A 26845-nucleotide genomic window follows, 5' to 3' on the forward strand; every position below is an offset into this window, starting at 1 on the left:
TAGCTCAGACATTGGATCCACTCAATCAGAATCGCTTGCACTCCCAGGCATTTGTGATTAAGCTCTTCACCACAGCCATCTACTTATTATGGTCATAAGCTTGAAGATATATGCTTGTGGGTGTGTTTGGCCTATCGGCATACAGAAAACAACCTCTTTTGGCCCGTGTTTAATATGACCCTTGACCCTTAGCTGGAGCAAGTGTATTTGGCATGAGTAGAGTTATTTTAGTCTACTTTCTCTAAGATTATAACCTTGACTAGAAACTGACTGAATGAGCTTTGAATCACCATCAGCTGTGAGGATGGACTGAGCAAATAATCTTTGAATCACATTTATCCTAAAGCAAACCTCTGTGATTTGTTGAACTTGTGTCGTGACTGGAAGCTCCTCCTAGCCTCAGTCCCTGCCAAAAAACAGCCAAAGCATCAGCATATATTTATCAACACCAGTTCAGAATGAAAACCCATCAAGCAGGATTGACCCCCAGGCTAGAAAGATTTGCTCCAATAAGAGTGGTTAGCATCCAGGCTGGCCTATAAACAAAGCGCTGGTGCCAGTTAGTCTGTACTATGTGATAATGGTGGTATTCTTCTGACACAGCTGCTGTGTGCAGGGCTGAGAGAGCCCAGACATGAAGCCCTCTGTTCCCGTGGGGAAGCAGAGGAGAAAAGCAGGAAACGGAGGCGGCATCTCCGCAGGAAGCTCACGGGGGTTTCACTTTTTCACCGGGGGGGGGGGGGTAGGGATGCGTTTGAGTCTGTGTTTTGTCCGCGCGCGTGTGTGTTTGTGCGCGTGTGTGTGAGTCAGCATGTGTATGCAGGAAGGAGTGCGGGGGAGGCGCATCAACAGGGGAAATGAGAGTGCAAAGAGTGAGGTGAGGGATAGCCAGACACTGATGGGCTGTGGCGCTGAGTGTGCACAGAGGGGACGCGAAGGCTGCTCCACCACCCTACTCAGTCAGCAGACCTTTCCTGCCAGTGATTGTGTGTGGGGTGTGCTCTGCGATCAGGAAGGGCGAGAAGGAGAGGTTCTCCCCATCTCGCCTTATGAAGCTGAGAATCCGATTAGCGAGATATCACTTTTGTGTGCTAATATGACTACAGGATCGGACCGCATGCACTATGAGCCCTTTTTTTTTTTTTTTTTTTTAAACTGCATAGGTATCAGGGAAGTGGACATACGGTGATAGTGTTAATCAAAAAGCCTATTAAAGCAATTCTCTGTGTTGCATGATATTTTAAGACGATTATATATCATCACATTATCACGTTACACTACACCACTGTGACATGGCACTAATGTAATTTAATACCGAGCCATTTATAAACAAACCTATTCTCAAGTAATAACACCAGAAAACGTATTATAAAAAGAACAGCAAATTATAAGGTGTAGTAACTAGCCAAAAAGCTCCAACACTTTAAGCAATAAACAATCAATAAGAAATCATTGTTTCATTCAGCTGCTAGTTTATTTCTGCAGTGTGTTATGAATTATATAGAAAATCGCTTTTTATTTTCCCCTTACAAAGCACTTTATTTGAAACCGACACAGCAAATTCTTGCACATACACACCACAGTATAACAATCAATTACACTGTCATTAAATTACTCCTACATGATAAAACCTTAAAATCCCTTATTAAGCTTACATCTCATTGTTCCATTGGATCACCTCATATTAGCACTGACCACCAAAATGACCTTTGGAATAAATTTTTTTTATGATTGCATAGGTCTAAAATTGGCCGCTATGACAGGAGTGGACTATGTGAGAAAGATCACCAGCTATAGACAATGCTGTACACAGATTCCCATTCTCATACATCATGGGGATGGACTAATTCCACTAAAATGTCTGTTGACTCCAGCACTTCAATATTACCTGTAGTGGATATTGTTCTGAAATGTGTTTTTGAAGGTTATCATTAACACCTCAGGGCTTTAAACCAAACTCTGACATTCTATGACAACCTATAATATTCCACCAACTTTAAGAAGCCTGTGGTCAGACTTCTGTAGTATTGCTGATGCACAATTTTTATGCCAGTCTATGATTTTACACCTGTAGTGCCAAATGGTTTAAAAAGTGCTTGGTGCATTTCTTTTTATTTGCTATCTTTTTTTTCCAGAATGGTCACCCAGACACATTGCTTTGTGGTCTGCAAGTGGGAGACATCCTCCTCCTGCTAGACTTGGAGAAAAACCAGTGAGTCTACACAGTCCCAGACATACATCATATGATGGAAACACTCCCAGATATCCAGCTTGTCTACCCTTATGTTTATTCATCTGCTTGTGCTCCACCTCCTCACTCACATTGTCTGGACTCTGCAGGAATCTGTTGCCTGCGCCACCCAATATCTTCTACTACTTGCCAAATGGGACTGGGGTGTCCATGGAGGAGGGTCCAGTGGTCTGTTTATTTCTCTCATTCATGAATATGATTTGCTGTAAATTTGCATAATGTATGCATTAGTGGCACAGGTGAGTGAAGTACATGATTAGTCAGCCCTAGCAGCAGAACCGTCCACTGAGTCGGCATTTCTATGGATGCAGGAGCGTGCAGGATTCAAGGGGCTGCTAAAGGGCCAAGTGGTGTCCACTGTATTTTGACTGGAGGCCATTACTGCATTCTAACAGTGTATTTGCTTAACTAAATGCTGAAAGTCATGTTACTATTATGAGCATTGTGTGTGGGTGTGTGCGGATGGGCGGGTAGCTGGAGTGACTAAAGGGAAATTAAATATTGAATTGACCTCATTTGGGCTCTGTTCTCAGACTCACTGTTACTACCATGGCTCAGTGAGAGGGTTCTCTCTGTCCCGTGTGGCAGTTAGCACCTGTGCTGGCTTACGGTAAGGACCGCAGTACTTCCTCTCACTGGTCCTCCTCCCCTGTGTCTGTTAGGAAAAAACGTCCACCGACGGGGGTTGTTTTTAACTGCTTTGATGCTATGGCGCTTTACTACCTAGACGATTCTCTGATCCCTGTGTGTATTGGTTCTCTAATCGTCAGTATTGGTTGTGCTTGTGTTGGAACTCTTCCTTGTAAAGTTCTGTTCTAGAGTGTAGCATATAGTTGCAAATGAGTGATCTTATACCTAAGTTGCAGCCCTGTCTGAGCATAGACTTGTGGAAACCCAACAACTGGGAAATAAAGGGGGTGAAGACCTGGAAGATGATTAGAGGCATGTGAGGGAATATATAAGTTTGAAAAAGGGGCATGAATTTCTGTCTACCGTAGATGAAGCAGGGAATTCCCCACCCAGTGCAATTTCATTCTGGGGCCATACCTGGGACTGAACTCATGAGTGTGTGCTGGGGGCTGGTGAAGGGTTTCTTGTGCAGAGCTGTAAGCATTGCAGTAATTCCCACTGGCACTCATCCACACGGATGGACCATGTGCTTAATGAAGTAATGTCTGCAGTGCCCCTAAAATGTAGGACATCTTGGTCAAATGTCTTTGACTTATATTGGCACAAGAGATGGGTTTAAGCTTTCATGTATATCCAGTAATATAATCTGACATGTTACTGAAAATGGGAATTCAATATTATGCTTATCTCATGTTTATCTCTATAGGGGAGTGATAATAGTTAATGCTAGTTTAAGCTTTGAGCTGCAGCCTGATGAAGAGGAAGAGGATGAAGGAGTGGAGGGGCGTGGAAGATCAGAAGAGGAGAGGGGGATGCACCTGCTCTACCCGATCCACCAGCGAAGTTCTGAGTCGGGTGACTGTGGGGTTTCTCACACCTCCATACCCCCCATTCAGTTCACCCCACACATGCACAGGGTGAGGGATGCGATGAAGCTCTGCATTTGTGTGTGTGTGTGTGTGTGTGTGTGTGTGTGTGTGTGTGTCTGTGTGTGTGTGTGTCTGTGTGTGTGTGTGTCTGTGTGTGTGTGTGTCTGTGTGTGTGTGTGTCTGTGTGTGTGTGTGTGTCTGTGTGTGTGTGTGTGTCTGTGTGTGTGTGTGTGTCTGTGTGTGTGTGTGTCTGTGTGTGTGTGTGTCTGTGTGTGTGTGTGTCTGTGTGTGTGTGTGTCTGTGTGTGTGTGTGTCTGTGTGTGTGTGTGTCTGTGTGTGTGTGTGTCTGTGTGTGTGTGTGTTTTTGTGTGTGTGTGTTTTTGTGTGTGTGTGTTTGTGAGTGTGTGTGTGTGTGTGTAAATATGTGTATTCTGTGTGGGTGTTTGCCTTTGTGCCGGCAGTTACTTTAATTTTAATATGAAGAGACTCCCTAGTCCTGCACTCATTGAAAACAGAGGTTCTGTTTTACAGAGTAAAAGAGATATTCTTTCAGAGACCAAATATATTGAACTGGTGCTTGTTGCTGATCACAAGGAGGTGAGTGAGCATTTCTGTTGTTCTTACATTGTGTAGACTATAATAGTTTGAACAAATACAGATTATGTTGGTTTGGTTCTGCAAAGTGCAAAGTGTCAACTTTGATTTGAGGATGTGTGTCCACACTGGGTGAGTCATGGCATTGACATATGTTGAGAGCGGCCATTTTACACACAACCCTTCCATTGTAGGGAGACAAAATTATTTTGACTGTTGGATGCCCTGTTGTTTCTTAGCAGCTGGGAGTCATTACGTTGTTACTTCAGCATCGTAATTCAAGAAAATTAACTGAAGGTCAAGATTTGATTCTGAATGCTGCATCTGGAGTGTATTACAGAAAGAGCAGGAAGTGTCATTCCTGGCAGGGCAGACCACCGTGAGGCTTACAAATCTGAATGAATCAATGAGAAATATTGCGCAACTCTATAGTACACTGGTAAGCTGCAAGAACAGCTTCATATTCAACCAAATGGCTCAGAATTCACCGAATGTTGCTCCACATTACAGCAGCAGAATGGCCCCAAACATACCGTTAAAAGCAAAGATGCAGTTTGTCCATGAACAAAAAGTAATGCTCTTAACTAGGTGAGTCAGTGACTTGAATCCCACTGAGGATGTATTTTATTTGCTCAAAAGGACATTGAAAGCAAAATCCTAAAAAAGAAGAAACAAAAATGGTGGTAAAATAGTCAAAGTCAAATGTATTTATTTATAGCGCTTTTTACAACAGCCCTCGTCATAAAGCAGCTTTACAAATGTCAAGTCCAAGCCCCCAGCGAGCAAGCCAAGGGCGTCAGTGGCAAGGAAAAGCTCCCTAAGAGCACGAGGAAGAAACCTGGAGAGGAACCAAGACTCAAAGGGGGGGGCATGCTCCTCTGACCGACAACGGACACCACGATAGCAGCAATCAGAAGCCAGGCAGAGAAGATACCCTGCATCCACTGAGGTCTAAGGGTCACATGGTCATGAAACATGAAGCCTATATGATGATATTTTTAATTACCTCTGGTGCTGTGTGAACAAAGGACCTTGTATTGAGAAAACTGATTCACCCAGTACAGATCCTTGAACTAAAGTTGGCATAGTGCACTTTTAAGCTCATGATTTCAAATCCCATGCACTGAAGTCCAGACTGGACTGATCCTGAAGAGGCCTTCCAGCTGCAGCACAGTCCATGAGTCTCAGTTAGGATGTGCGTTTTGTGTCCAAACCGAGACTCATGGACTGTGCTGTAGCCAGTAAGCATGTGTCTTTTATTGAAATGTTGTGCCAGAGAAAAGGTGATATTGTTTCAGCCAATACGGATGTGCAGCATGTATTTTGTTACTGCCCCATGTATGTTCAGTAGGGGCACGTGCTGACAATGTGTAGGTCCTTATTACACTTAGTGTGGCTTCTGTACGTCATCATAACTTTGTTAGTTAATTAAATATAGTGGTTACATTGATTTTCTTGCATACAGTACCTAAATTATCAGAAGAACAACAAGACTATTATTTATCGCATGCTGGATGTGGCCAACCAGGTAGACTGGGTAAGTTAGGAATTTAGTTTTGATAATATTGTGCTATTGGTTTACATATATATATATATATATATATATATATATATATATATATATATATATATATATATATATATATATATATATATATATATATATATATGTATGTCATACCTATGAGATCTATTTAATAGAGCATCAGTTAGCATTTTTAATTAATGTTTCATTATAATTAATACAGAAACTGTTTTATTGAATGGTAAAAAGTTTTTACTGTTAGAAAGAAGCAAAAACGCTTTGAATGTAAGACCAGCAAGCTAGTGCATGTTTTTCATTTACCAGGAATTAGGCAAAATGCTCCTTACTACTTCTTAAGGCATATGAAAGGGCATTTTATGATTTGGCTGAATTTTTAGAACCTAATGGCTTTTTGTTTGTGAATAGTTCTCTTGGAAACCTTGAGTATGATGTGACAACTTTAGCGACATTTAGAACTGATTTATTCTTCACTTGTTCCCCTTGCGCCCTGCACGGATCAGTTCTACCGGCCGCTGAACGTGCGCGTGGCCCTCCTGGGCCTGGAGATCTGGAGCCACCGAGATAAAATCCTCGTAGATAAGAGTCCCACTGACACGCTCAACCGCTTCCTGGAATGGAGGACCAGAGAGCTGCTGCCACGGCTACGCCATGACAACGCGCAGCTAATCATGTAGGCTCTGATTAATTATACATAATGTAGGCAGGAAGGGTGTTATTTCATAAGCAATAAAAATGATCCAGAAGAAATAAATGTCGCCTGTTTGCTTTCTAAATGGATTTCCTCCTCTTAGAGAGTAGAGAGTATACTTGAGGGTTTATTGATTTTGCAACAGTGGCGAGTCGTTTGACGGTACCACAGTGGGCATGGCCTCTCAGTCCTCCATGTGCTCCAAGGACAGATCTGGAGGAGTTAATGTGGTGAGACTTGATGACATTGCAACACCAGATAGCCACCCCTTCTCGATGGGTTTTTTTCATCTCAAACAGCTGGCGAGGAACATGCTGCTCTGATTGGCTCCGCCCCTCTCTGTCTCACAGGACCATCTGGTGAGCGTGCTGGGTGTGGCTTCCACGGTGGCGCACGAGCTCGGCCACAACCTGGGCATGAGCCACGACACAACCGAACGTGGCTGCCAGTGCCAAAATGAGCCCCGCCTTGGCGGCTGCATCATGGAGCCCTCCACAGGGTATGTGCGTGCGCACGCGTGCGTGTGCGTGTGGGTGTGTGTTTGTGCGCATGCGTGTTTGTGCGTGTGGGTGTATAAGGAAAAGAGAATAGTTGATGAAGAAACCTAGGCTCCCCATACACAGATCTCCCCTCACACAGGTGTGCGCTGTTCATGTAGCTCTCTCCTCACACAGTGTGTTCAGCTCATGTAGAACTCTCCTCACACATGCGCTGTTCATGTAGCTCTCTCCTCACACAGTGTGTTCAGTTCATGTAGAACTCTCCTCACACATGCGCTGTTCATGTAGATCTCTCCTCACACAGTGTGTTCAGCTCATGTAGAACTCTCCTCACACATGCGCTGTTCATGTAGATCTCTCCTCACGCAGGTGTGCTCTGTTCGTGTAGGTTCATGCCCGGTCAGTTGTTCAGCAGCTGCAGCAAGCACGACCTCTCCCTCAGCCTGCTACACGGCGGCGGCATGTGCCTCTTCAACGTGCCCCAGCCCGAGGAGCTGCTGGGGGGCCCGCGCTGCGGGAACCTCTACATCGAGACGGGCGAGGAGTGCGACTGTGGCCTGCTGGATGTAAGACGTGTCAATGAATCCTCCAGCAGAGCCATGGCTTAGCCCAGCATGGAACCCCACAACGCACTTAGGTCACGTGATGGTAGTCTTCAGACGGGTCACGAAACTGGACTTTGGACTCTACAAAAACGACTTGTGAACATTGCTAGTTTGTTGTGCAGTGCCATTGTTAAAATCATAAAACATTAATAATCCAAAGAAATGTCTTTAATCAGGCTCATGATTTGGCCTGATGTCACAGGCCCATGCCACACTTTAAGATGGAAATGTTATGCAGCAGGGGCAGGAAAAATGAGTCAAGTTTTGGTTCAGTTGGTTCATTTGCTCTGAAAACTGTTTAGAGAATACTCACTGTGTGTGTGTGTGTGTGTGTGCGCGCGCAGGAATGTAATGATCCGTGCTGTAATGCCAGCACCTGTAAGCTGGTTCCAGATGCCCAGTGTTCCTCTGATGGCATTTGCTGTGAAAACTGTAAAGTATGTATGACTCAAAATATGTATATCTCAACCACATATACACCTCGCACTTGGATAATTGCCTTGAATAATCCACTGCACTTCCTCTGTGCTCTCTCGCTCTCCTCCTCCTCCTTCTTCCTCCCCTGCACTCCCTTTCTCTCTCTCTTAGCTGCGTGTTGCCGGCTGGATGTGTCGGGACCCTCTGGGTGAGTGCGATCTCCCAGAGTACTGCAGTGGGACATCCCCGTACTGCCCAGCCAACGTATTCCTCCAGAACGGCGAGCCATGCCAGGGGGGCACGTCCTACTGCTACAGCGGAGTGTGTGCCAGTCTGGACAACCAGTGCCAACTACTGTGGGGATCCAGTGAGTGGCACCTGTGTTCACCATCCAGTTTACATTCTCAAGTTTATAAATTCACTACGAGTCAGGACCTGTTGGACCAGTGGAAAATTAAAAAGAAAACACAACACAAGCCAAATAAGGAGGATCTATTTCTTTTTAGTAAAGGCTGTTCTGTATTTTAATCATGTTTGATTCATTTTTGCTGTAAATGATCACTCATTCTATAGAGTGATTACGGCTCTAGTCTAAAGCGCCTGTGTCCTGTGAGGAGCATTAACGTATGTGTGTTTGCACGTGCGTGCGCGTGTGTGTACGTGCACGTGTGTGTGCATGCGTGCGCTGTTTTCTCAGACTCCACCCGTGCTCCGTCCGTCTGCTTCTCCTTCGTAAACAAGCAGGGCAACAAGTACGGCAACTGTGGCCAGATGCGCGACGGCAGCTACATCCCCTGCTCCAGTGCGTACGTGTCAAGACCTGAGCGCTCGAGTCACCTGAAAACAGTTTCGTAATCGACCACAGCCTGCATGGGCCCAGAAGCTTAATCTTCTTTTGTTTGCTTTCCTGTGAAGGCTATTAAACCCTCTGGGGTCTAGGGTTCTGTTTTGAGTGTATTTATGCACTCACGGGTCACTTTATTAGCAACATCACACTAATACTATACAGGATTTAATACTGAATAGGATCTAATGCTGAATAGGGGGAAGCCATTCACGTACACTGATGTGGAACCCGTCTGAAATGGCTTTGCTTATATAAGATGGGTACATTGTGGCCATAAAAGAATACACATGGTCAGCAGCAATACTCAAATAGGTTGTAGCATTCAAATGAGGGGCATATATATTTCTGGTGTCCTACACCATTACGCCACAGCCATCAGCTTGAGCTGTTGACTCAAGTTACATTGGGTCCATGGATTCAGGTTGTTTTATGCAGAATTCTGACAGCAGACATCGAGATCCAGCCGACTAGGCAGTGTGTCTGCAGTCTGCAGTTGTTCGGTCTTGGTGAGCCGACTGCAGACTCAGTGCAAGCCGATGTGCTCTACGGTTGCTGTAGCACTCAAGGTCCTACGCGTGGTGTGTTCGTTTGGAGATGCCTTTCTGCTCACAACAGTTGTAAATCTTGGGTGAGCTACTGAAGGCTTCCTGTCAGCTCACACCAGTCTGGATGTCCTCCCGCTGTCATTAAGTGACAAAGCATTTCTGCTCCTGGGTGCTGCAGCAGTGCGTCCTGTCATCTGGAGATTCTGAGAGTGATCTCTGATGTGAGTTTGATCCCTGTGCTCTCAGGGAGGGAGAGAGAGTGCAACTCCTCGCTGTCACAGCAACACTGGTCAAATGTGGGTGCCTGTGAGCTCATACATCAGAAGGGGGCAGGTAGCACCGTCCTCTGAGCAAGTTACACCGCTGCTGCGTGAGAAGAGTGAGGGCCCTTTCCCTCCATGGTTGTGTGATGGGGGAGAATTGCCCGACGAGTGGTGATCGTCTCGGACTAAAATTGGGGGGGGAAACTGGCGCCAGGGACATTTCTGCTCACAGCTCTGCATAAAGTTGTGAAAATGTAGTGAGTGAATGAGTGAAAATTCAAGATCAGCACTTGGACATACTCAGACCAGCTTGTCTGACACCCACAAACATGATCAAAGTCACTCAGGTCGTTTTTTTGTCCATTCTGCTACTTGAACACTAAGTGAAGCTTTTCAGCATTGTCTGCATGATTTTGTGCAGTGCACTGCTGCAGTATGGTTGATTTATAGCTAAATGACATAAATGAGCTAGTGTTCAGCTGTTCTTAATAAAGTGGCCGGTGAGTGTAAATTTTGTTTGAATAATTATAGCATTACAACATGCTTTGTACTGTCACCGGCAATGTGGTGGACCTCAGTAGTGAAGCCCTTGGAAAGGGACCAATATTTAAATTACCCGTTTAGTACATGCTGGCTTTGAGAAAAGAAAACTCACCAGTTCTGTAAAGCTAAGCTTCCTGGTCATGTCCTTCTCCAGAGATGTGCAGTGTGGTAAGCTCCAATGTCAGGGAGGCTACACCTTTCTGGGATCGAGCGCAGAGACAACTGTAGTGAGACTGAACCACACTGACTTCACCTGTCGAGGGGCATATTTTGACCTAGGCGATGATGTCTCTGACCCAGCCATGGTGGCTCACGGGACTGCCTGTGCACCTGGGAAGGTGAGAGTTTGCACAGTTACCCATCACAGAATGCGAACATATGCTGTATACTCTATATGAGTGCATTTGCCTGTTAATTACTTGTATACCAATGGTATATCGTTGTTTATCATTTTTGATGCAGTATTTCTAGTGTACTGAACATGTATTTTGGGAAACCCAAATAGAATGAAATAGTGGGGGTTTTTTGTATCTGGGGTATTATTTTAGCTTTATGAATTAATCTGTTAATTGTATGTCTGCATGGGATTGTGCCTTTTCACTCAGTATAAGTCATTCATGGGTGTAATACTGTAACATGTATTGTTGTCTTGCTCCCCTCCTAGGTGTGTTTAGACCAGCGATGTCAGGATGCATCTGTGTTTGGTACCGAGGAGTGTCACAGGAAGTGCAGCGGTCACGGGGTAAGAAGCTGACATGCTTGCCTCATTACAGAGCTCCGGAGGAACATGGTCTCTCTTAGATTACTTCTTCGGTTTAGTACTGATCCTTTAGCATCCGGCAGGTAGTACCTTTTCATTCTTGACTTGCTTCTTCTGCTTCTCTTAAGATAACCCTTTGTGGATTTCTTTGTTTTAGCAAATATTTTACACAAATTTACTACACCTTTGTATTAGAGGAAGTTACAGTACTGGAATCCCCCTGCCTGAGGTCATGAGGAAGTGAGAAATTGTACTCTTCACTTCTGGTTCTGCATCTGTAGGTGTGCAACAGTAACAAGAACTGCCACTGTGATGTGGGGTGGGCTCCTCCAGACTGTCAGTACTCCGGAGCTGGGGGCAGTGTGGACAGTGGACCCTTACGCCAGCCCAGAGGTGTCCACTCACACAGCATACCTGCTGTTCCTCATCAGCATACTTGCTCACTGCCGTTCACAGTAGCGGCTATGGGTACCGTATGCATATTAAATGCTACAGACCTCTGAGATCTGAGGGTGTGTGTTTGGGTGTGTGTGGCTCTAGACTCTGATCCCACGCGCGTGGCTCTGCTGGTGTTCTTCTTGTTCGTGCTGCCAGTGTTGCTGCTGCTCCTGGCATTCCGGTTCCCTCGCTGCCGACGAAACCTCTTCTGTTTCAACAACACACCCTTCAGCAAGGCCAGACAGCCAAGCCGGTGAGAGTGTGGCAGACAGACACAGACAGACAGACAGACAGGAAAGAGAAAGTGAAAGTAACAGAGACAAATGGACAGAGAGAGGAAAAGAGAGAGAGAGAGAGATTTTTTTTTTTTTTTTTAGAAAAAAATCCTGTCTGTGTTATCAAAACAGAGCCTCAAGTTTTGATTTTCCCTTTTCTTCATTTTACTCATGATCCAGTTAGAAGAAAAAGACAAAATTACTCTACATATTTAATCTGTTTCAATAATATGCAATAGAGTGTCACGGTAACTGTGTCTAGTGTGGGTTTTAGATGAACGGGTGTAGAAAAATGCAAGTTTGTTATTTATGTTCACTGATAGACTTCTTCACCAGTAAGCAATACCAGTTCTATATTTAACACTTCAACTTTTCTCAGACATTACCTCTGTAACAAGCCCAGACTTAGCCAAGAGTTTTAACATCCTCAGTACACTAACTATACAAGCTAGTCAAGGGAAGGTCAGAGATTTTAAGTCAACACACTTTTTGTGGTATTTAGAGAAATTCTCCTCGCATTCCAGCAGCTATCAATAAATCGTATATTCAGAGGAAGACATCTGGTCTCTGTGGTTGCTATAGTCTCTAGTCTGTAATCAGGAAAAACTAAACATATAGCCCACAAATGCACACAAATAGCAAAAGAGGGCATGTTGTGTGTGACATCTTTACAGGGAACAGTGAAGGAAGGGACTGTATTTATTTGAGTCTCATCTATAAAAATAGCCAAACGTATAGTCGAAATTGTTATCGTACCTTTAACATGCCTTTGGATGTTTTGCAACAGTTATGTGACTCCACAGTTGTTCTCAGTGCTTTCACTGCTGTTCTGACCGTGTATATCTCGTATGTCCCAGAACTCCAGTCATCGAGCGACTAAGCGCACGCAATGGCGAGCAGGTCCAGCCACTGAGGTATCAGTGGACTCCCCAAAATGACATCCCACTCACACGGGCCATTAGTAAGGTACAGCCTGCTCCAGCTTCACTCCTGTTCACACAGTTACGTTCAGTTAATTACATTTTATTTCTACAGACGTTGTCTTAGGTTATCTGTATATGAATCCACGTCTAGCCTCCTAACGAGAAAACCAATGGGGGCAGTGGCAAGGAAAAACTCCCTTGGCAGCATAATGAAGAAACCTTAGTAGGAGCCAGACTCAGAAAGGAACCAGTCTCTCATGGGCAACACTGGATAGCAGCATTCATAAACAAGTGACTCATAATAGACACAGAGGTGTAGTAACTTAGTAGAATATAATAGTCCAATACAATCATAAATTATAGTAGTCTGTGGTGTCCGGGTTGTAAGTCTGCTAATATGCACATTAAATAGTTCATTATTACAACAGTAGAGTATGTTAAAAATAAAGGAGTTGTGAGTAGGAACAATTTGAGTTTGTTTGTGGTATGTGATATGGTTTGTACTATGTTGTCCTCAAGTCAGTGTGGTTTAGTAGGTTTATTTGTATAGAGGTGTGAAGCAAGGAAAGTGTTTATAGTACTGTTCAAGTGGAATTCATTATCAGGCTTTTTGTGTGGTGTGGACTGGTACTTGTATAACAAAACAAAGATGAGGTTTGAAAAAGCATCTTCAGATGCATGCAGACTGCTAACACGGCAGTTATAGTTATCGTGCGTAGATACTTCTCACGTGATGTTTGTTGATTGTAACTGAAACGGCGTGGGTTTCCTAAATGCATCGTAACCCAAAGACAGTGGCTAAATGGTAATGTTTACATCCCTTTGGTATTATGCTCTCTCAGCTAAGTTTATCTTAATATCAGGATGCTTTGATAAAACCGGTCCAATATTTTATGGTATTTGCTGATATGAAGGTAACACTTACATTACATTACATTTATATTTGCAAGGAAAGTGCCAGCATAATAATATTTATCACCCACAGGCTGTGTTACTCTCCACTTCCGAATGGCGGCCTCCACTAACCCCCAACCCATTGCTAGTTCTGTTAATATAAAAAATCACTTCCTCTTCCTTTGTCTGACTCATTTTGAACTGAACCATGTGTATTTTTTCTTCGTTCCCATTTTAACCTAATGTCTGCATGTCCTGCCTCTCTTCCTCTCACTTTCCCTCATGCTCGCTCCTGGTCAGGCCCAGGACAGGCCTGCTCCTCCTACTAAACCTCTCCCACCTGATCCTGTCTCTAAACAACTCTCACAGGTAAACTGTCACATCCGCCAGACAGCAGGCTAGAAGAAGGGAGTACTGCCCCTCTTTCATTCTCTGGCTGGTAGCCAACTTACTAGACCACCTACCACTAGAATCTGATCTCCGCACACTTTAAAGGAGACTGTCTTTGGATGCTAAAGACTCTTAACATTTGATACTTGCTTAACACCTTCTCTGCTGCCCCAGTCAGCAGGGCAACGGCCCGACCCCCCCAACAAGCCCCTCCCACCCGACCCAGCCCCTTCAGAGAGCAAGACGCAGCGAAAGGTAGAGACGGGTTACTGCCACGCATGCCCGTGCGTTTATGTGCCCTAACTAGCACAGATCTGCCTCTCCGTGTCTCGCAGACTCTCAGCTTCTGCAGTGTCAAGCTGTCCTTGCTCATCTCCATATAAAGCGTTTGTTGCACTACTATGTGACCTCTGGCCTAGTTACCTGTGGCAGTGCATGTATTTGTGTTCTTGTTTGTGGTATGGTTTGAGAGATTGCTATGAAGGGTGCACTGGGTGTTGGTATAGGTCTGATTGTTATAAGGCAGGGTTTCCTAGCAAGAGCTTCAACTGGCAGTCATTAGGTTGTTTGGCATAAGCCCATTTTTAATAATGGGCTCATTAAAAAAGCTTGTGTTCTCCCACACTGCACTTTTGTATTTGGAACCTATAGAATGAAACCCTGCTTTAAGTGCATATGTGCTGTAGGCTTGTTGGTTGATGTCGGTGTGTATAACTGTTTCTGTTTACTGTGACGGGAGACAGAGTAAGAAAGAACACCAAGCAACCTCAGTGAGATTTCTTATATATGCCATCATTGTGATTAAGGGGTAATATGTCAACTCATCTACACATAACTACAGATTAAAACAACATAATACACTATCTTTAGTTACCATATAATTCAGATGCATTGGATTAATACATTTTATTAAAAGTTTACTTTACACATCATTGGAATCTTAGGTCATTTAAAATATTGTGTAAGCAATGACTATTAAAGCAGAAAATTTGCTCTGTCACTTGTTATAGTATGCACTGAGGTTCATTAGTTGAAGATAATGCAATTAAGCTTGTGCCTGGGTTAATCAAGGGACCCTGTCCAATGAGGAGCAATGCATGGCCTGTGATTCTCTGTGGTCGGTTTGGGGTGGATAAGTGTTGTGAGAATGAAGTGGCATGCAGTGAGTAGTGGTCCTCCGTGTCTTGCGTCTCCTCTCTGTTAAACACCTGTCTTTTACTGGATCTCCAGCCAACAGTGACACGACCAGCTGCTCCGAGCAAGCCCCTCCCCCCCGACCCTGTCCTATCAGACAGAGAGGTACCTGCACCCTGCAACCTTGTAGAGAGTGGGCCGACAGCTCTGTACACGTCACTCAGGCCCTGTACTACAGCACGTCTCTACAGTCCTTTAAAACGTTCTGGTCTCTTTTGAATTCATGTTTCCCTACCGTTGAATTGTATGTTACATCCCTAATAATGAGATCCAATTCCCTTGTCTGGAAAAGAGAAAACAGAAGTGTTCATAACGGTCCAATCTGGTAACCCAGTGTCGGATTCTTACCTCCTGTTTCAGATGGAAAACCACGGTCCCCCAAGACCTCCGGTTCCCAGGAAGCCTTTGCCTGCAGACCCCTGTGGTTACCCCACTGCCCTGCCCCTGCGCCCTCTCTCACAGCCAGCAGGGCACCATGCAGCTTCTGGCCCTGCTTCCTCCTTCACCACATCTGCTGCTGCTGTTCCTGTGAGGTCTGCATACTTTCCTAGTTTGTGTGTGTGTGTGTGTGTGTGTGTGTGTGTGTGTGTGTGTGTGTGTGTTGATTTCAAAGTTTCATTCACTTCTATTTTGCCAAAAGATTTCTTGAAAACGTATACTTACAGTATGTAAAATATTACAGACAGTATCGATTGTTTTTTTTCTTCTCTTTTTTATCTAGACATGCCCCGCTGCCCCCCATTACAACAACACACCACCCAAGGAAATTCCACAAACCTCCCCAGGTGTAACGGATGAGCCCACCTAAGCCCACTGCAGCCCAGTATGGGTCTGCCAGGGGGCCAGCACTGATCTGCACACTCCCACAGTTCTAATTGCACTGACCACTGATGAGGACTCTACGGAGCCTGAGCTATGATTTATAAATCACCCCAAACAGGCAAACTGGAGGACAACTCACACTGAATCTCACTGGACCTTTACTGTCAATACAGAGCACGTCCATGAAGAAATGTATGAACCGATGCACAGAATCTGGGAATAACTTCTGGGAATAACTTCTGTTTAACACCTGGACATATGTGAAGTGATTAACCAGTCAGTACCTTGAAAGTGCACACAGTGGGGATGCTACTCGTTTGACGTGGCCATCTTAGCGTGCTAATTACAGCGTCCGTGTCCCCGTGAGTCAGTGTTGACTCCACCAGACGAGTGATGTCTGCAGGCTGACCTGGAAGCCTGTGGCTCCAACGCTAGATTGCAGGGCTAGGAAATGTACCCTTCACTTTCAGCCAGTAACTGAGAATTACATATTCTATAACGCTAGCTGACTCCTGTGGAAGAATCCTATAACTTGCGGCAGCCTAGTCGGCTCAGTAACGATCCAGAAGGTTTGTGGTTTATTACGTAACCTGTTCCCTCTCTCCTACTGCATGGCAATGCCATTAGCAAGCTGCCCAAGGTTGTCCACTGAGGTTGGCACAAGCCATTGTCTAGCATCACTTGTTTAAAGCAAAAATGTCAAATGAATGCCGTGAGAAATGACGCATAGAGAGCTGGAGCGACCGTTTGTTTGGACTTTTTGCCTTTTGTAAATACTAAAAGCAGAAATTTGTGTGCATCTTGCAATGCAGTATTTTTATGCAATAAACTTGCAACATTGATGAATTTTCAATTTTGAATTGCTTTGTTTTTTGTTTTGTACTAGTAGTGCACATTAGTACTTTTAACCACAGACTTCCAGAAGTGCATGGAAAAATGAAGGATGTGTGGGAAGCCGTAATGACTGCTAAGAGAATGTATTGGTATTTTTAGTTTAATTCATTTTTCGTCATTGCCACCGGTATTCCCATCTACATCCTCAGTATTAACCTCTTGTTTAATTTTTTATGTTTTTGTAAATTAACATAAGAAAGCATGTTCATTTATTAAAAACCTTTTGAAAAGCTAGGTGTCCCCAAACTCTTAATGGGCAGTGCGCTCTATTAACTCCATGAAACTTCTTAAGTTCATTAGTAATGTACTAAAGTAATTAAAATTGCAGTTAAATAAAAAGAAACATTTCTTGGCATTAACTATATCCAGTTAATTGTTTATGACCTACAGACAGACGGAGGACAACATACAACCTAAATTCGGATTGCTATAAGCATGCAAATCTGCACTGCTGTTGTACTTGAAACTATTGGAGAGTACAAAGTCGAATCACTTTTTACAACACATCGTCAGCAGCTTTACAAACGTTTGGGTCCAGATCCCTAATGAGCAAACCAGTGGCGACAGTGGCAAGGATAAACTCTCTGGGCAGATTAAGGAAGAAACCTTGGGAGGACCAAGACGCGAGAGAACCCATCCAGCTTGGGCAGCCCAGCTTACAAACGCGCTCCACTACTTTATGTACAGTGCATGTAGGTAGTTCAGAGTGCGAGCAAAAATAGTACGCTTTTTAAAAAGAATGGTATTCATGATTTTGCTATTTAAATTGTTTTTAAAAGGAAGCAAAAAATGATTTTTGGTGCAATGTGATGTAGCGTTTTTTGCTATGAATGATGAACATGTCTATTAATATTATTAGTAGTAGTAGTGTTAGTCTATTTATATAGTAGTAGTGTTAGTCTATTTATATAGTAGTAGTGTTAGTCTATATAATAGTAGTGTTAGTCTATATATATATATATATAGTAGTGTTAGTCTATTTATATAGTATGTTAGTCTATATATAGTAGTGTTAATCTATATATAGTAGTAGTGTTAGTCTATTTATATAGTAGTAGTGTTAGTCTATATATAGTAGTAGTGTTAGTCTATTTATATAGTAGTAGTGTTAGTCTATATATAGTAGTAGTGTTAGTCTATATATATGGTAGTGTTAGTCTATTTATATAGTATGTTAGTCTATATATATAGTAGTGTTAGTCTATTTATATAGTATGTTAGTCTATATATATATAGTAGTGTTAGTCTATTTATATAGTATGTTAGTCTATATATATAGTACTGTTAGTCTATTTATATAGTAGTAGTGTTAGTCTATATATAGTAGTAGTGTTAGTCTATTTATATAGTAGTAGTGTTAGTCTATATATAGTAGTAGTGTTAGTCTATATATATAGTAGTGTTAGTCTATTTATATAGTAGTAGTGTTAGTCTATTTATATAGTAGTGTTAGTCTATTTATATAGTATGTTAGTCTATATATATAGTAGTGTTAGTCTATTTATATAGTATGTTAGTCTATATATATATAGTAGTGTTAGTCTATTTATATAGTATGTTAGTCTATATATAGTAGTGTTAGTCTATATATAGTAGTAGTGTTAGTCTATTTATATAGTAGTAGTGTTAGTCTATATATAGTAGTAGTGTTAGTCTATTTATATAGTAGTAGTGTTAGTCTATATATAGTAGTAGTGTTAGTCTATATATATAGTAGTGTTAGTCTATTTATATAGTATGTTAGTCTATATATATATAGTAGTGTTAGTCTATTTATATAGTATGTTAGTCTATATATATAGTACTGTTAGTCTATTTATATAGTAGTAGTGTTAGTCTATATATAGTAGTAGTGTTAGTCTATTTATATAGTAGTAGTGTTAGTCTATATATAGTAGTAGTGTTAGTCTATTTATATAGTAGTAGTGTTAGTCTATATATAGTAGTAGTGTTAGTCTATTTATATAGTAGTAGTGTTAGTCTATTTATATAGTAGTAGTGTTAGTCTATATATAGTAGTAGTGTTAGTCTATATATATATAGTAGTGTTAGTCTATTTATATAGTATGTTAGTCTATATATATATAGTAGTGTTAGTCTATTTATATAGTATTTTAGTCTATATATAGTAGTGTTAGTCTATATATAGTAGTAGTGTTAGTCTATTTATATAGTAGTAGTGTTAGTCTATATATAGTAGTAGTGTTAGTCTATTTGTATAGTAGTAGTGTTAGTCTATATATAGTAGTAGTGTTAGTCTATATATAGTAGTGTTAGTCTATTTATATAGTATGTTAGTCTATATATATAGTAGTGTTAGTCTATTTATATAGTATGTTAGTCTATATATATATAGTAGTGTTAGTCTATTTATATAGTATGTTAGTCTATATATATAGTACTGTTAGTCTATTTATATAGTAGTAGTGTTAGTCTATATATAGTAGTAGTGTTAGTCTATTTATATAGTGCCTTTCTCAAACTCAAGAATGCTTTACAGGCACAAATCAGCTTTTACACTCAAATCAGTCACTCCAATGAGAAGCAGCAGCCAATAAAAAAAAATGTGTGTGTGTGTGTGTGTGTGTGTGTGTGTGTGTGTGTGTGTGTGTGTGTGTGTGTGTGTATGCCACTTGTCAGTTGCGGTCAGACTTTTTCTGTTTCTGATGACACTGTATTTCACACATAGCCAAGCTGCCGTGCACTTGAAGTACATGAACTATGAACCTGCAGTTAGCACCTTCCTTCCTGTTCATGAGTGTAGAGATAACAAGAAGTGGGCCACTGCTAAAGTTTCTTGTTCTGTTATTCTGGAAATATTGTGTGTCTCTTTTGCAGTCCTTCTAGCTGGTTCTCCTCACTATGACGAGTGTTAACGGATTCTGCAATATTTGTGTCCTCCTTTTCGGAATACTGCATCTCTCAAAAACCATCACACCCCGGACTTCCTTTCTTTTTGGTTAGTAGCAAAATTACCCAATTTATTTATGCGTATTTACTTTTTTATTATCCTTATTCTATTATTTGCCATTGCCTCCTTTCTTAAATATAAAGGGTACATTAAAAAGTAGGAAAGTAACAGAAAATTCTATCAAGAATTGTTAGCCAGCTCAAAACAACCTAAAGTGAAGTTTTTTTTCACACTGGCCTGTAAAGAGATAGACTAAACAGCCTCAGATAAGGTCTGTGTTACTGTGATAGTTGAGGCACAACATATTTAAATCTGCTGGAAGTGTCGAGATGTATTTGAAAAGATTGCAGAGATTGTAACAATAAACAATTATCGGTAAAAGGTCTCATCCATCAAACTGATTAAGTTTATCTTAGCTTCTACTTACTCAAATGAGATTCATGAACTCCAAGTCAAGCATTTAATGTGATTCAAATGTGATTTAATGTAATTCAAACCATCATTCATTTCCATTTTAACCCAGTACTAAACCATCACTATGTTGAAAACAACTGAATGTTATGTCAACATGTTCATGTCCATCAAGATTGAAAGATATTGATTTTACTAAAGTTGGAGCAAAATCTAACAAAAAGACCCTCTGCTCATGCTTAGGTTCTAGCACATATAATTTTGTTAACTATAATGTCTCACAGATATTAGAAAATAGTGCTATCTACAATGCTCATAGTCTCACAGAAAATTGACAAATTATGTACATAATTTGTACATAATAATTATGTACATAATTTGTGCTGATAAGATAATGATCAATCATCTTTTAGCAGCTCTGATAAAAAATTACCAAAAAGAAATTGTGGTATTGCTGAGCATGTGTGCATCTCATATAACACTAGAGCTTTCTCTGAAACTTCTAGACCACCCCACCCCTTTACAGGATGGGTGATTCAAACTAGCAAGTCATACAATATACTGACTTGAGTAAGAAGAGAGATCACCCAGTCAAAAGGTTCTTATGACACTATGACTCAGTTGTTCTGTGGATTAACTCTGAAATATTAGTATAACACAACAGGTAAATTATTTTCAATAATTATAACAGCAGACTAGCCTTTTCTCAATAAACTCAGAGTAACTGGCATTTATGATTTATTTCTTAATGGCTTGGCTTAAATGTGCTCAGTCATTTTACTAATAGATGAAAATTATACATTAGAAGTATTTAAATTCATAATTATGAAAAAAGAGTTCACTTATTAAAAATAGTGGTAATAGTGGTAATATGTTAATACATTTTTTTTTGTGAGATGAATTTTAGAACCTTCACTTGATTGGTAAACATAGTACCTATGCATGGTGTTCACTGTTTAAACTCTTTTCAGCTTTGCTAAGAAAAGATCATCTTGTATTGTGGTTTGTTGCTTCATAGCAGCAGCAGTCATGCTTTCCACCAAACAGGAACCCCAGGCCGAGTGCTTTCGCGATTTAATGCCAGCGATGTGCAAAACACTACCACCCTGCTGCTAAGTCCAGACGCTGCAACACTGTTTGTTGGGGGTCGCGACACTGTGTTGTCCTTAGACGTCAGTCAGTCTGATGGCATCACACTGAAAAACAAGGTTCCAATTTATAATTTATAATGTACAAATTACATCCCAATCGAGCTTTCTTTGATCCTTGAGTTTGTTAAGCTTTCCCTTTTTGTTAAGAAGTCATAGATAGTAATTTCATTTTTTTTTTTTACAGTTTACTTTATAGATATGTCACTAGGATAACATGAATTTATGTTTTATAGTTCGACTGGGAAGCACCTAAAAATCCTGAATGTAACTCTTTGGCGTTCAACCAGGTGTGGTGTGTTTCATTATTTTTATTCAAAAAGTCATATACTGGTCACTATCTTGGGCTACATTTCTGAATAATGGTTTTCTGTTATTTCAATATTTCAGTGAATGTTTAAATTAACATCGGATGCTATTTGGCTAATTTCTCTTCTCCCTTAAAAATCAAAGGTTGATTTAAAGATTATATTAAGGTCACCTAATTAATGTGTTCTGTGGGTATGTGATTAGTTTTTTTTCCCTCCAACTCTGCAGAATTGTGCCAACTTCATCCGAATTTTGCAATTTATCAACTCCACTCATCTGTATGCTTGCGGATCATGGGCATTTAAACCTCAATATACAATTCTTGTAAGGCCCAGTCCTATTATTTGAGTAGCAAATTTTCTCCTGGTTTTCTGCTGATATGTATGGCTTAACCTCAGTTTACCCAATGTCACTCTCTTAGACAGTAGATTCTTTGAAGGTCAGTAAAAAGCCAGAGCATGTCAAAGGTCACTGCCCTTACAACGCAAGTGAGAGGAGCACAGCTCTTGTTGTTGGTGAGGACCTGTGGGATGCAGACTGTACGGTCTCGGTTCACAATCTAGGCGGCATCTTATTACACATCAACAGAAGAGAAAAACACACTACATTCTTGTGTAAACACATTACACATTAAACGCCTGTCTGCATAGAGAAAACACTGAGATCGTAGTAAAAGAACTCTGCATTTGAATTTGAGATGCACTCTGGGGATGATTTTAAGTGTCATTTCATGTTTCTTTTTTTTTCTTTTTTTTTTTGCCATTACCTACAGATGGAAAACTGTATACTGCCACAACAAATGACTATTTTGGAAAGACGCCTGTCATCTCCCGCTATTTCAGTGATGACAAAAACGACCTACAACTTTCAGATAATTCTAGAGTACAAAAAGGTTTGTCTTCCTCTAACTTTTGCCATTTTAAGCCCTGCTCGCGGCGAGCCATGACACTGAGATGAGCACTCTCTCTTTTTTCCTGCTAGGTGCTACATTCATCAGTTCCTCTTACATTCCCAGCGAGGGGAAGGTGCTGTTTTTTTTCAGGGAAGCTGGAACTGAGTACAACTTCATGAACAAATTCACTGTGACACGGGTGGCCCAAGTCTGTATCGTAAGCATGCCATTCTCCTCGTTCTCATCTGGGTACTGCTGTACATTAGCTATTTGCTGTTAAATGCTTATACTCTGAAATCCAGCACACCCGGTAGGTTGTTGCTGTTGTGGCCAAATCACTATCTCTCTCTGTCACTACATCGGGATGCACTTGCATCCGCATGCCCCCAAGAAGCAGCATAAAGCAACTGTTTTCTAGTAATATTTTAGCCAGAATCACAGGACTACATGTGTCCTCTGCGGTGAAACCGATCCCAAAATTCTGGTCACTGGAGAAGAGTTCAAAGCAAGTTTGAAAACCAAGACAGGCAGAACTGATAACATAATGTGACCTGAGAGCAAGTATATGGAGCTCGCGAGCAAGTATTAGACATAACCCTGTTTGAAAAGCCCAGAACTTATGACACATGACGATATGTGAAGGTCGTCCCACATGAAATGCATGTCAGGTTCCCTTTCACTTAAAGTGCTGTCAAGCATCACAGGGGAATCAAACATTTCAGTCAAGACTTTATGTGTTACTTTAAATGTTGTTACACTTGGCCGTTACACTTGGGCTTTTAACATCACATCTGGTCGTGATATTATGTCACACTGTCAAAAGATTTTTTATAATGTGTTTTATTTATTTAAGACTCATTTTGCAGGATGACAACGGTGGCGAACGGGTCCTTCAGAAGCGCTGGACATCGTTTGCTAAGTCTCATCTTGTATGCCAGGCGCAGGAGCAGTTGCCTTTTAATCTGCTCCAGGACATTGTAACGGTGCCAGCGGCTGATGCCAAATCCCCTGATAATACACTGTTCTACGGCATCTTCACCTCTCAGTGGTCTATACAAATCCCTCTATTTATTCAGTAACCTGATTCTGAAGGTCATGCATACACTGTATATGTGCCATTTTTTATTTATTGTCTTTCTCTCTTGCTCATCCTCAGGGCTTTGACATCTGGCCAGTCAGCAGTGTGTGCTTTTAGACTAGCAGATATTAAAGCAGCGTTCTCAGCAAATTATAAAACTTACATTGTGGAAACTGGTGAATGGAAAGTGCAACGTAACAGAGACGCTATATTGGGCAAAGTAACCTGGTCTAATTTTTTGACATATCTTACCTTTATGTTATCTTACAATTTTTGTCTTATCATACGTTACCTTATATCTTCAGCACCTTCAATGTTGAAAGTCTAAAATGTAATTGTAATAATGAAATATCTTCTTTTGCAGTGTGGGTTACATAATGCCAGTGACCATATACTGAACTTGGTGAAAAAATCCTTCCTAACAGTTAATAATATACAGGCTGTGGGACATAAGCAGCTTTTAACATCCAAAGAGGAGCTGTACAGCCGCATCACAGCACAGAGAGTCCAGGCTGCCAACGGCCGCATGTACACCATCCTTTACCTGCTTACCGGTGAGGGAACTTCAAGAGGAAATATCCATTTTGGCTGAGACAATCCTATTACAAAATCAATTTTCTTTTCTCTTACAGTTATTTACTTAGCTAGCTAGCTAACTTTTTCAATCCTCTTGGAAATCATCTCTCTAGAGAGTGGATTTCTTCACAAAATTGTCTTGCTAAAAGACGGATATCACATCATCGAGGCAATCCAACTCTTCAAGTCACCACAGACCATCAAAAGCATCCTTGTCTCCATCGCCAAGGTTTTAAAGCATTCCACACCATTTACAATCATCATTATTTCAATACATACCTCGCCCAGTTTTCAAAGAGCCCCATTCTGTTCCAGGCCCAAGTACAGCTAAACCAGACAGCAAGGCTTTCCACTAGAGGTATTCAAATATGGTGCTTGAATACCAGTTCCACAGTGATCTTTGCTTTACGTTTGTGATCACAGTCCTGTCACTGCTGTGTAGATAAAATAAATTTGGATATGCAGTACTTATCTCCCTAGCTGGCCATGCAGGTGTGATGGGAACTGGAAGAGATGATAGGTTAAGGTCTGCCGACATGCACTGTGTGGCCACCTTACACTTCTTTACGCTAATGTCTGATGCCTTAAGAGAGATTCTGGTGTTCCCATATAGGGCATGGTGTTTGTTGGCTCCTCGGAAGGTGTGATTAGGGTGCCTGTGTCAAACTGCTCCTTCTACTCCAGTTGTGCAGAGTGTGTGTTGGCTCAGGACCCATTTTGTGGCTGGAACTCACAGAGCAAAAAGTGTATCCAACTGTACAACGTGAATCCTAATTTGTGAGTTTACTGGATAATGACCTGAAAGGTTTTTCAGGTAGTCTCTTAGACACAGCACACATAATGGGTGCATTCCAATACTTTTTTTTTTTTTTACTCTACACATATTTTAGTAATAGATGAGATTTAGAACATTTAAAATTTGTGCAATGTTCTCCATCTCCATTGGTCTCTGTGTGTGTGTGTGTGTGTGTGTGTGTGTGTGTGTGTGTGTGTGTGTGTGTGTGTGTGTGTGTGTGTGTGTGTGTGTGTGTGTGTGTGTGCACGTTTGCTGGAACACAGATGCCAGGATGTGGAGAATGGCAATTTCACAGATCAGTGTAAAGACTCAGAAAGTGGCACACTTGTCCCAAGAAGTAAATACTCTTTTCAGTTTTACATTCCAAAGTTTCTATTGTGAAGCACTGAACTGAGTAGTCTGCCATTCTGCCAGTGTTTGTTTCTGTGTCCCTTATCCAGAGGTGATCCATGCCCATCATTACGAGTGGGTGATGCTACCATGTGCCTCAAGCTCCGGCCTAGAACGCGTAAGCTGGAGGTTCTCTAATCACAGCATCGTACCCCAGTCGCACTACCTACAGCAGCGAAAAGACAACCTGCTTGTGCTCGTCACTCCAAACACTGCTGTGGAGTTCCACTGCGTCTCTGAAAAGCAGGGTCTCCAGAGAACCTTGGCCGTTTTCTCGCTGAAGCCTCACTCCCTGGGTTCCTCAAATCACTCAGTGCATTCTTTGGATGAAGACACTTTGAATAGCAGTCTACCTCTCACGCAGCCAAAGAACTACTATGTTGAGATGGTAGTGGTTTCCTTTCTGCTTGTTTTATGTATGTGCGTGCTTGCTGTTAGCATATTCTGTGTGCAGAGACAGAGCCGCAGTACTGCTAGCCCTGAATGTAATGAACTCTCTAGGATAAGTAGTGCAAGCTAAGCCTTAGGGTGAAGAAATGTTATGATGACCATAATATATGACTATACATAAGCATGCATCATTGCCATCTGAACTATGGAGTCTTCAAGAACAGAAGCAGTAGAGAGTGGATGAATAGGTGGGCCAATTTTCTTGCTGTATTATAAAACAACTTTAAAACTAGTCTTTTATTAAAAGTTTTTCATTGCGACGGGGGAGATCATTCTGGGCATATAATATGTAAATATATAAAAGTATTATGGATTTTTATAGATTTTGAGATGGACTTGACTAGTATGAAATTATTATACTCCCTAAAGTATACCTGTCAAGGTTTTTATGTGTGCGCATGTCTGTCCAGTGATTACTATGTATAAATAGTCATTTATCTGTTTTATTGATTCATTCATTGCTTGTGGATCAAGGTGGTTTCCACCTGAAGACTGAAAATGTGCAATTTGATCTTGTATTCATATATATTTGTGTGACCTATGTGTGTTACTCCCAGTTATGGCACAGACCATAACTGAATGGATGAATGAATACATAATAGAATACATATGTAAATGGGATAAGTATATTGGAAAGACACCAAAACAGAACACCGTGGTAAAACTTGCACATACCCTCAACAAGACGTGGTATTCACAATATCTTCAAGTGAGTCTCAACTACAGGTGCAACCACAGCTAAAACAAACAGCTACCTGAACTGTGGAAACAGACAAATCAAAAACACACAACACTACATGTACTTCCTGACTAACACAAAAACAAGCACAAACCCACTACCAAGCAAAACAGTGGTTATACCTTACACCTAGATCTATATGTGATACATGTTCAGCTAGGTAACATAATCTAGATGGAGAGAGCTACAAGACAAAAGAAAGGTATGTATTACAGCAAACAAATAACAGAAAAAAAGTCATTAGAATCTATGATAGT

At 41.4% G+C, this 26845-nt stretch overlaps 2 protein-coding genes across 14 annotated transcripts in view; both read left to right on the plus strand.

Moving 5' to 3' along the window:
• The window catches only part of adam15 (ADAM metallopeptidase domain 15), a 23534-nt gene extending 6687 nt beyond the window's left edge, over positions 1-16847 (plus strand). Inside the window, exons 1-24 of one of the 10 annotated variants that reach the window (XM_081696212.1) lie at positions 1-877; positions 2136-2212; positions 2341-2419; positions 2785-2861; positions 3588-3798; positions 4282-4347; positions 5810-5881; positions 6391-6560; positions 6724-6808; positions 6929-7077; positions 7467-7644; positions 8028-8120; positions 8272-8467; positions 8798-8906; positions 10453-10636; positions 10963-11040; positions 11340-11451; positions 11599-11749; positions 12629-12737; positions 13889-13957; positions 14153-14233; positions 15209-15277; positions 15533-15705; positions 15894-16847. The exon at positions 1-877 is cut by the window's left edge and continues 3048 nt beyond it. In XM_081696212.1, coding sequence (XP_081552338.1) covers positions 812-877; positions 2136-2212; positions 2341-2419; positions 2785-2861; positions 3588-3798; positions 4282-4347; positions 5810-5881; positions 6391-6560; positions 6724-6808; positions 6929-7077; positions 7467-7644; positions 8028-8120; positions 8272-8467; positions 8798-8906; positions 10453-10636; positions 10963-11040; positions 11340-11451; positions 11599-11749; positions 12629-12737; positions 13889-13957; positions 14153-14233; positions 15209-15277; positions 15533-15705; positions 15894-15963 — 2724 coding nt within the window. In that variant the 5' untranslated portion in view covers positions 1-811 and the 3' untranslated portion in view covers positions 15964-16847. Of the gene's footprint in view, positions 878-2135; positions 2213-2340; positions 2420-2784; positions 2862-3587; positions 3799-4281; positions 4348-5809; positions 5882-6390; positions 6561-6723; positions 6809-6928; positions 7078-7466; positions 7645-8027; positions 8121-8271; positions 8468-8797; positions 8907-10452; positions 10637-10962; positions 11041-11339; positions 11452-11598; positions 11750-12628; positions 12738-13888; positions 13958-14152; positions 14234-15208; positions 15278-15532; positions 15706-15893 lie in introns of those variants that run through there. The other 9 variants (XM_026999981.3, XM_081696216.1, XM_081696208.1 and 6 more) reach the window with 9 other exon arrangements.
• Positions 16848-19588: 2741 nt separating this feature from the next.
• On the plus strand, positions 19589-26291 carry sema4aa (sema domain, immunoglobulin domain (Ig), transmembrane domain (TM) and short cytoplasmic domain, (semaphorin) 4Aa). Of its 4 annotated transcripts, XM_026999946.3 has the most exons (14): positions 19590-19847; positions 21258-21418; positions 21595-21648; positions 21896-21991; positions 22089-22182; positions 22440-22559; positions 22649-22776; positions 23426-23607; positions 23716-23857; positions 24002-24191; positions 24327-24442; positions 24827-24990; positions 25273-25346; positions 25450-26291. In XM_026999946.3, exons 1-14 carry the CDS (start codon positions 19751-19753, stop codon positions 25917-25919), a joined length of 2088 nt encoding a protein of 695 aa, XP_026855747.2. In that variant the 5' UTR covers positions 19590-19750; the 3' UTR covers positions 25920-26291. The 4 variants fall into 4 exon arrangements, with proteins under 4 accessions (XP_081552986.1, XP_081552987.1, XP_026855747.2 ...); XM_081696860.1 differs by lacking the exon at positions 25450-26291 and having other exon boundaries at positions 19589-19847; positions 24827-25027; XM_081696861.1 differs by lacking the exons at positions 24827-24990; positions 25273-25346 and having other exon boundaries at positions 19589-19847; positions 25450-25592.
• The last annotated feature ends 554 nt before the right edge of the window (positions 26292-26845 follow it).

This window comes from Electrophorus electricus, chromosome 14, assembly GCF_041902795.1.
Source record: "Electrophorus electricus isolate QZ-2024a chromosome 14, ASM4190279v1, whole genome shotgun sequence".
NCBI classification, from domain to species: domain Eukaryota; kingdom Metazoa; phylum Chordata; class Actinopteri; order Gymnotiformes; family Gymnotidae; genus Electrophorus; species Electrophorus electricus.

Excerpts from the sequence above, each read along its gene's own strand:
- sema4aa (XM_026999946.3), top strand. The coding sequence starts at position 19,751 with ATGACGAGTGTTAACGGATTCTGCAATATTTGTGTCCTCCTTTTCGGA. Across the intron at positions 21,649-21,895 it reads ACTCTTTGGCGTTCAACCAG|AATTGTGCCAACTTCATCCG; the intron begins GTGTGGTGTGTT and ends CCAACTCTGCAG. Across the intron at positions 24,991-25,272 it reads TACAACGTGAATCCTAATTT|ATGCCAGGATGTGGAGAATG; the intron begins GTGAGTTTACTG and ends GCTGGAACACAG.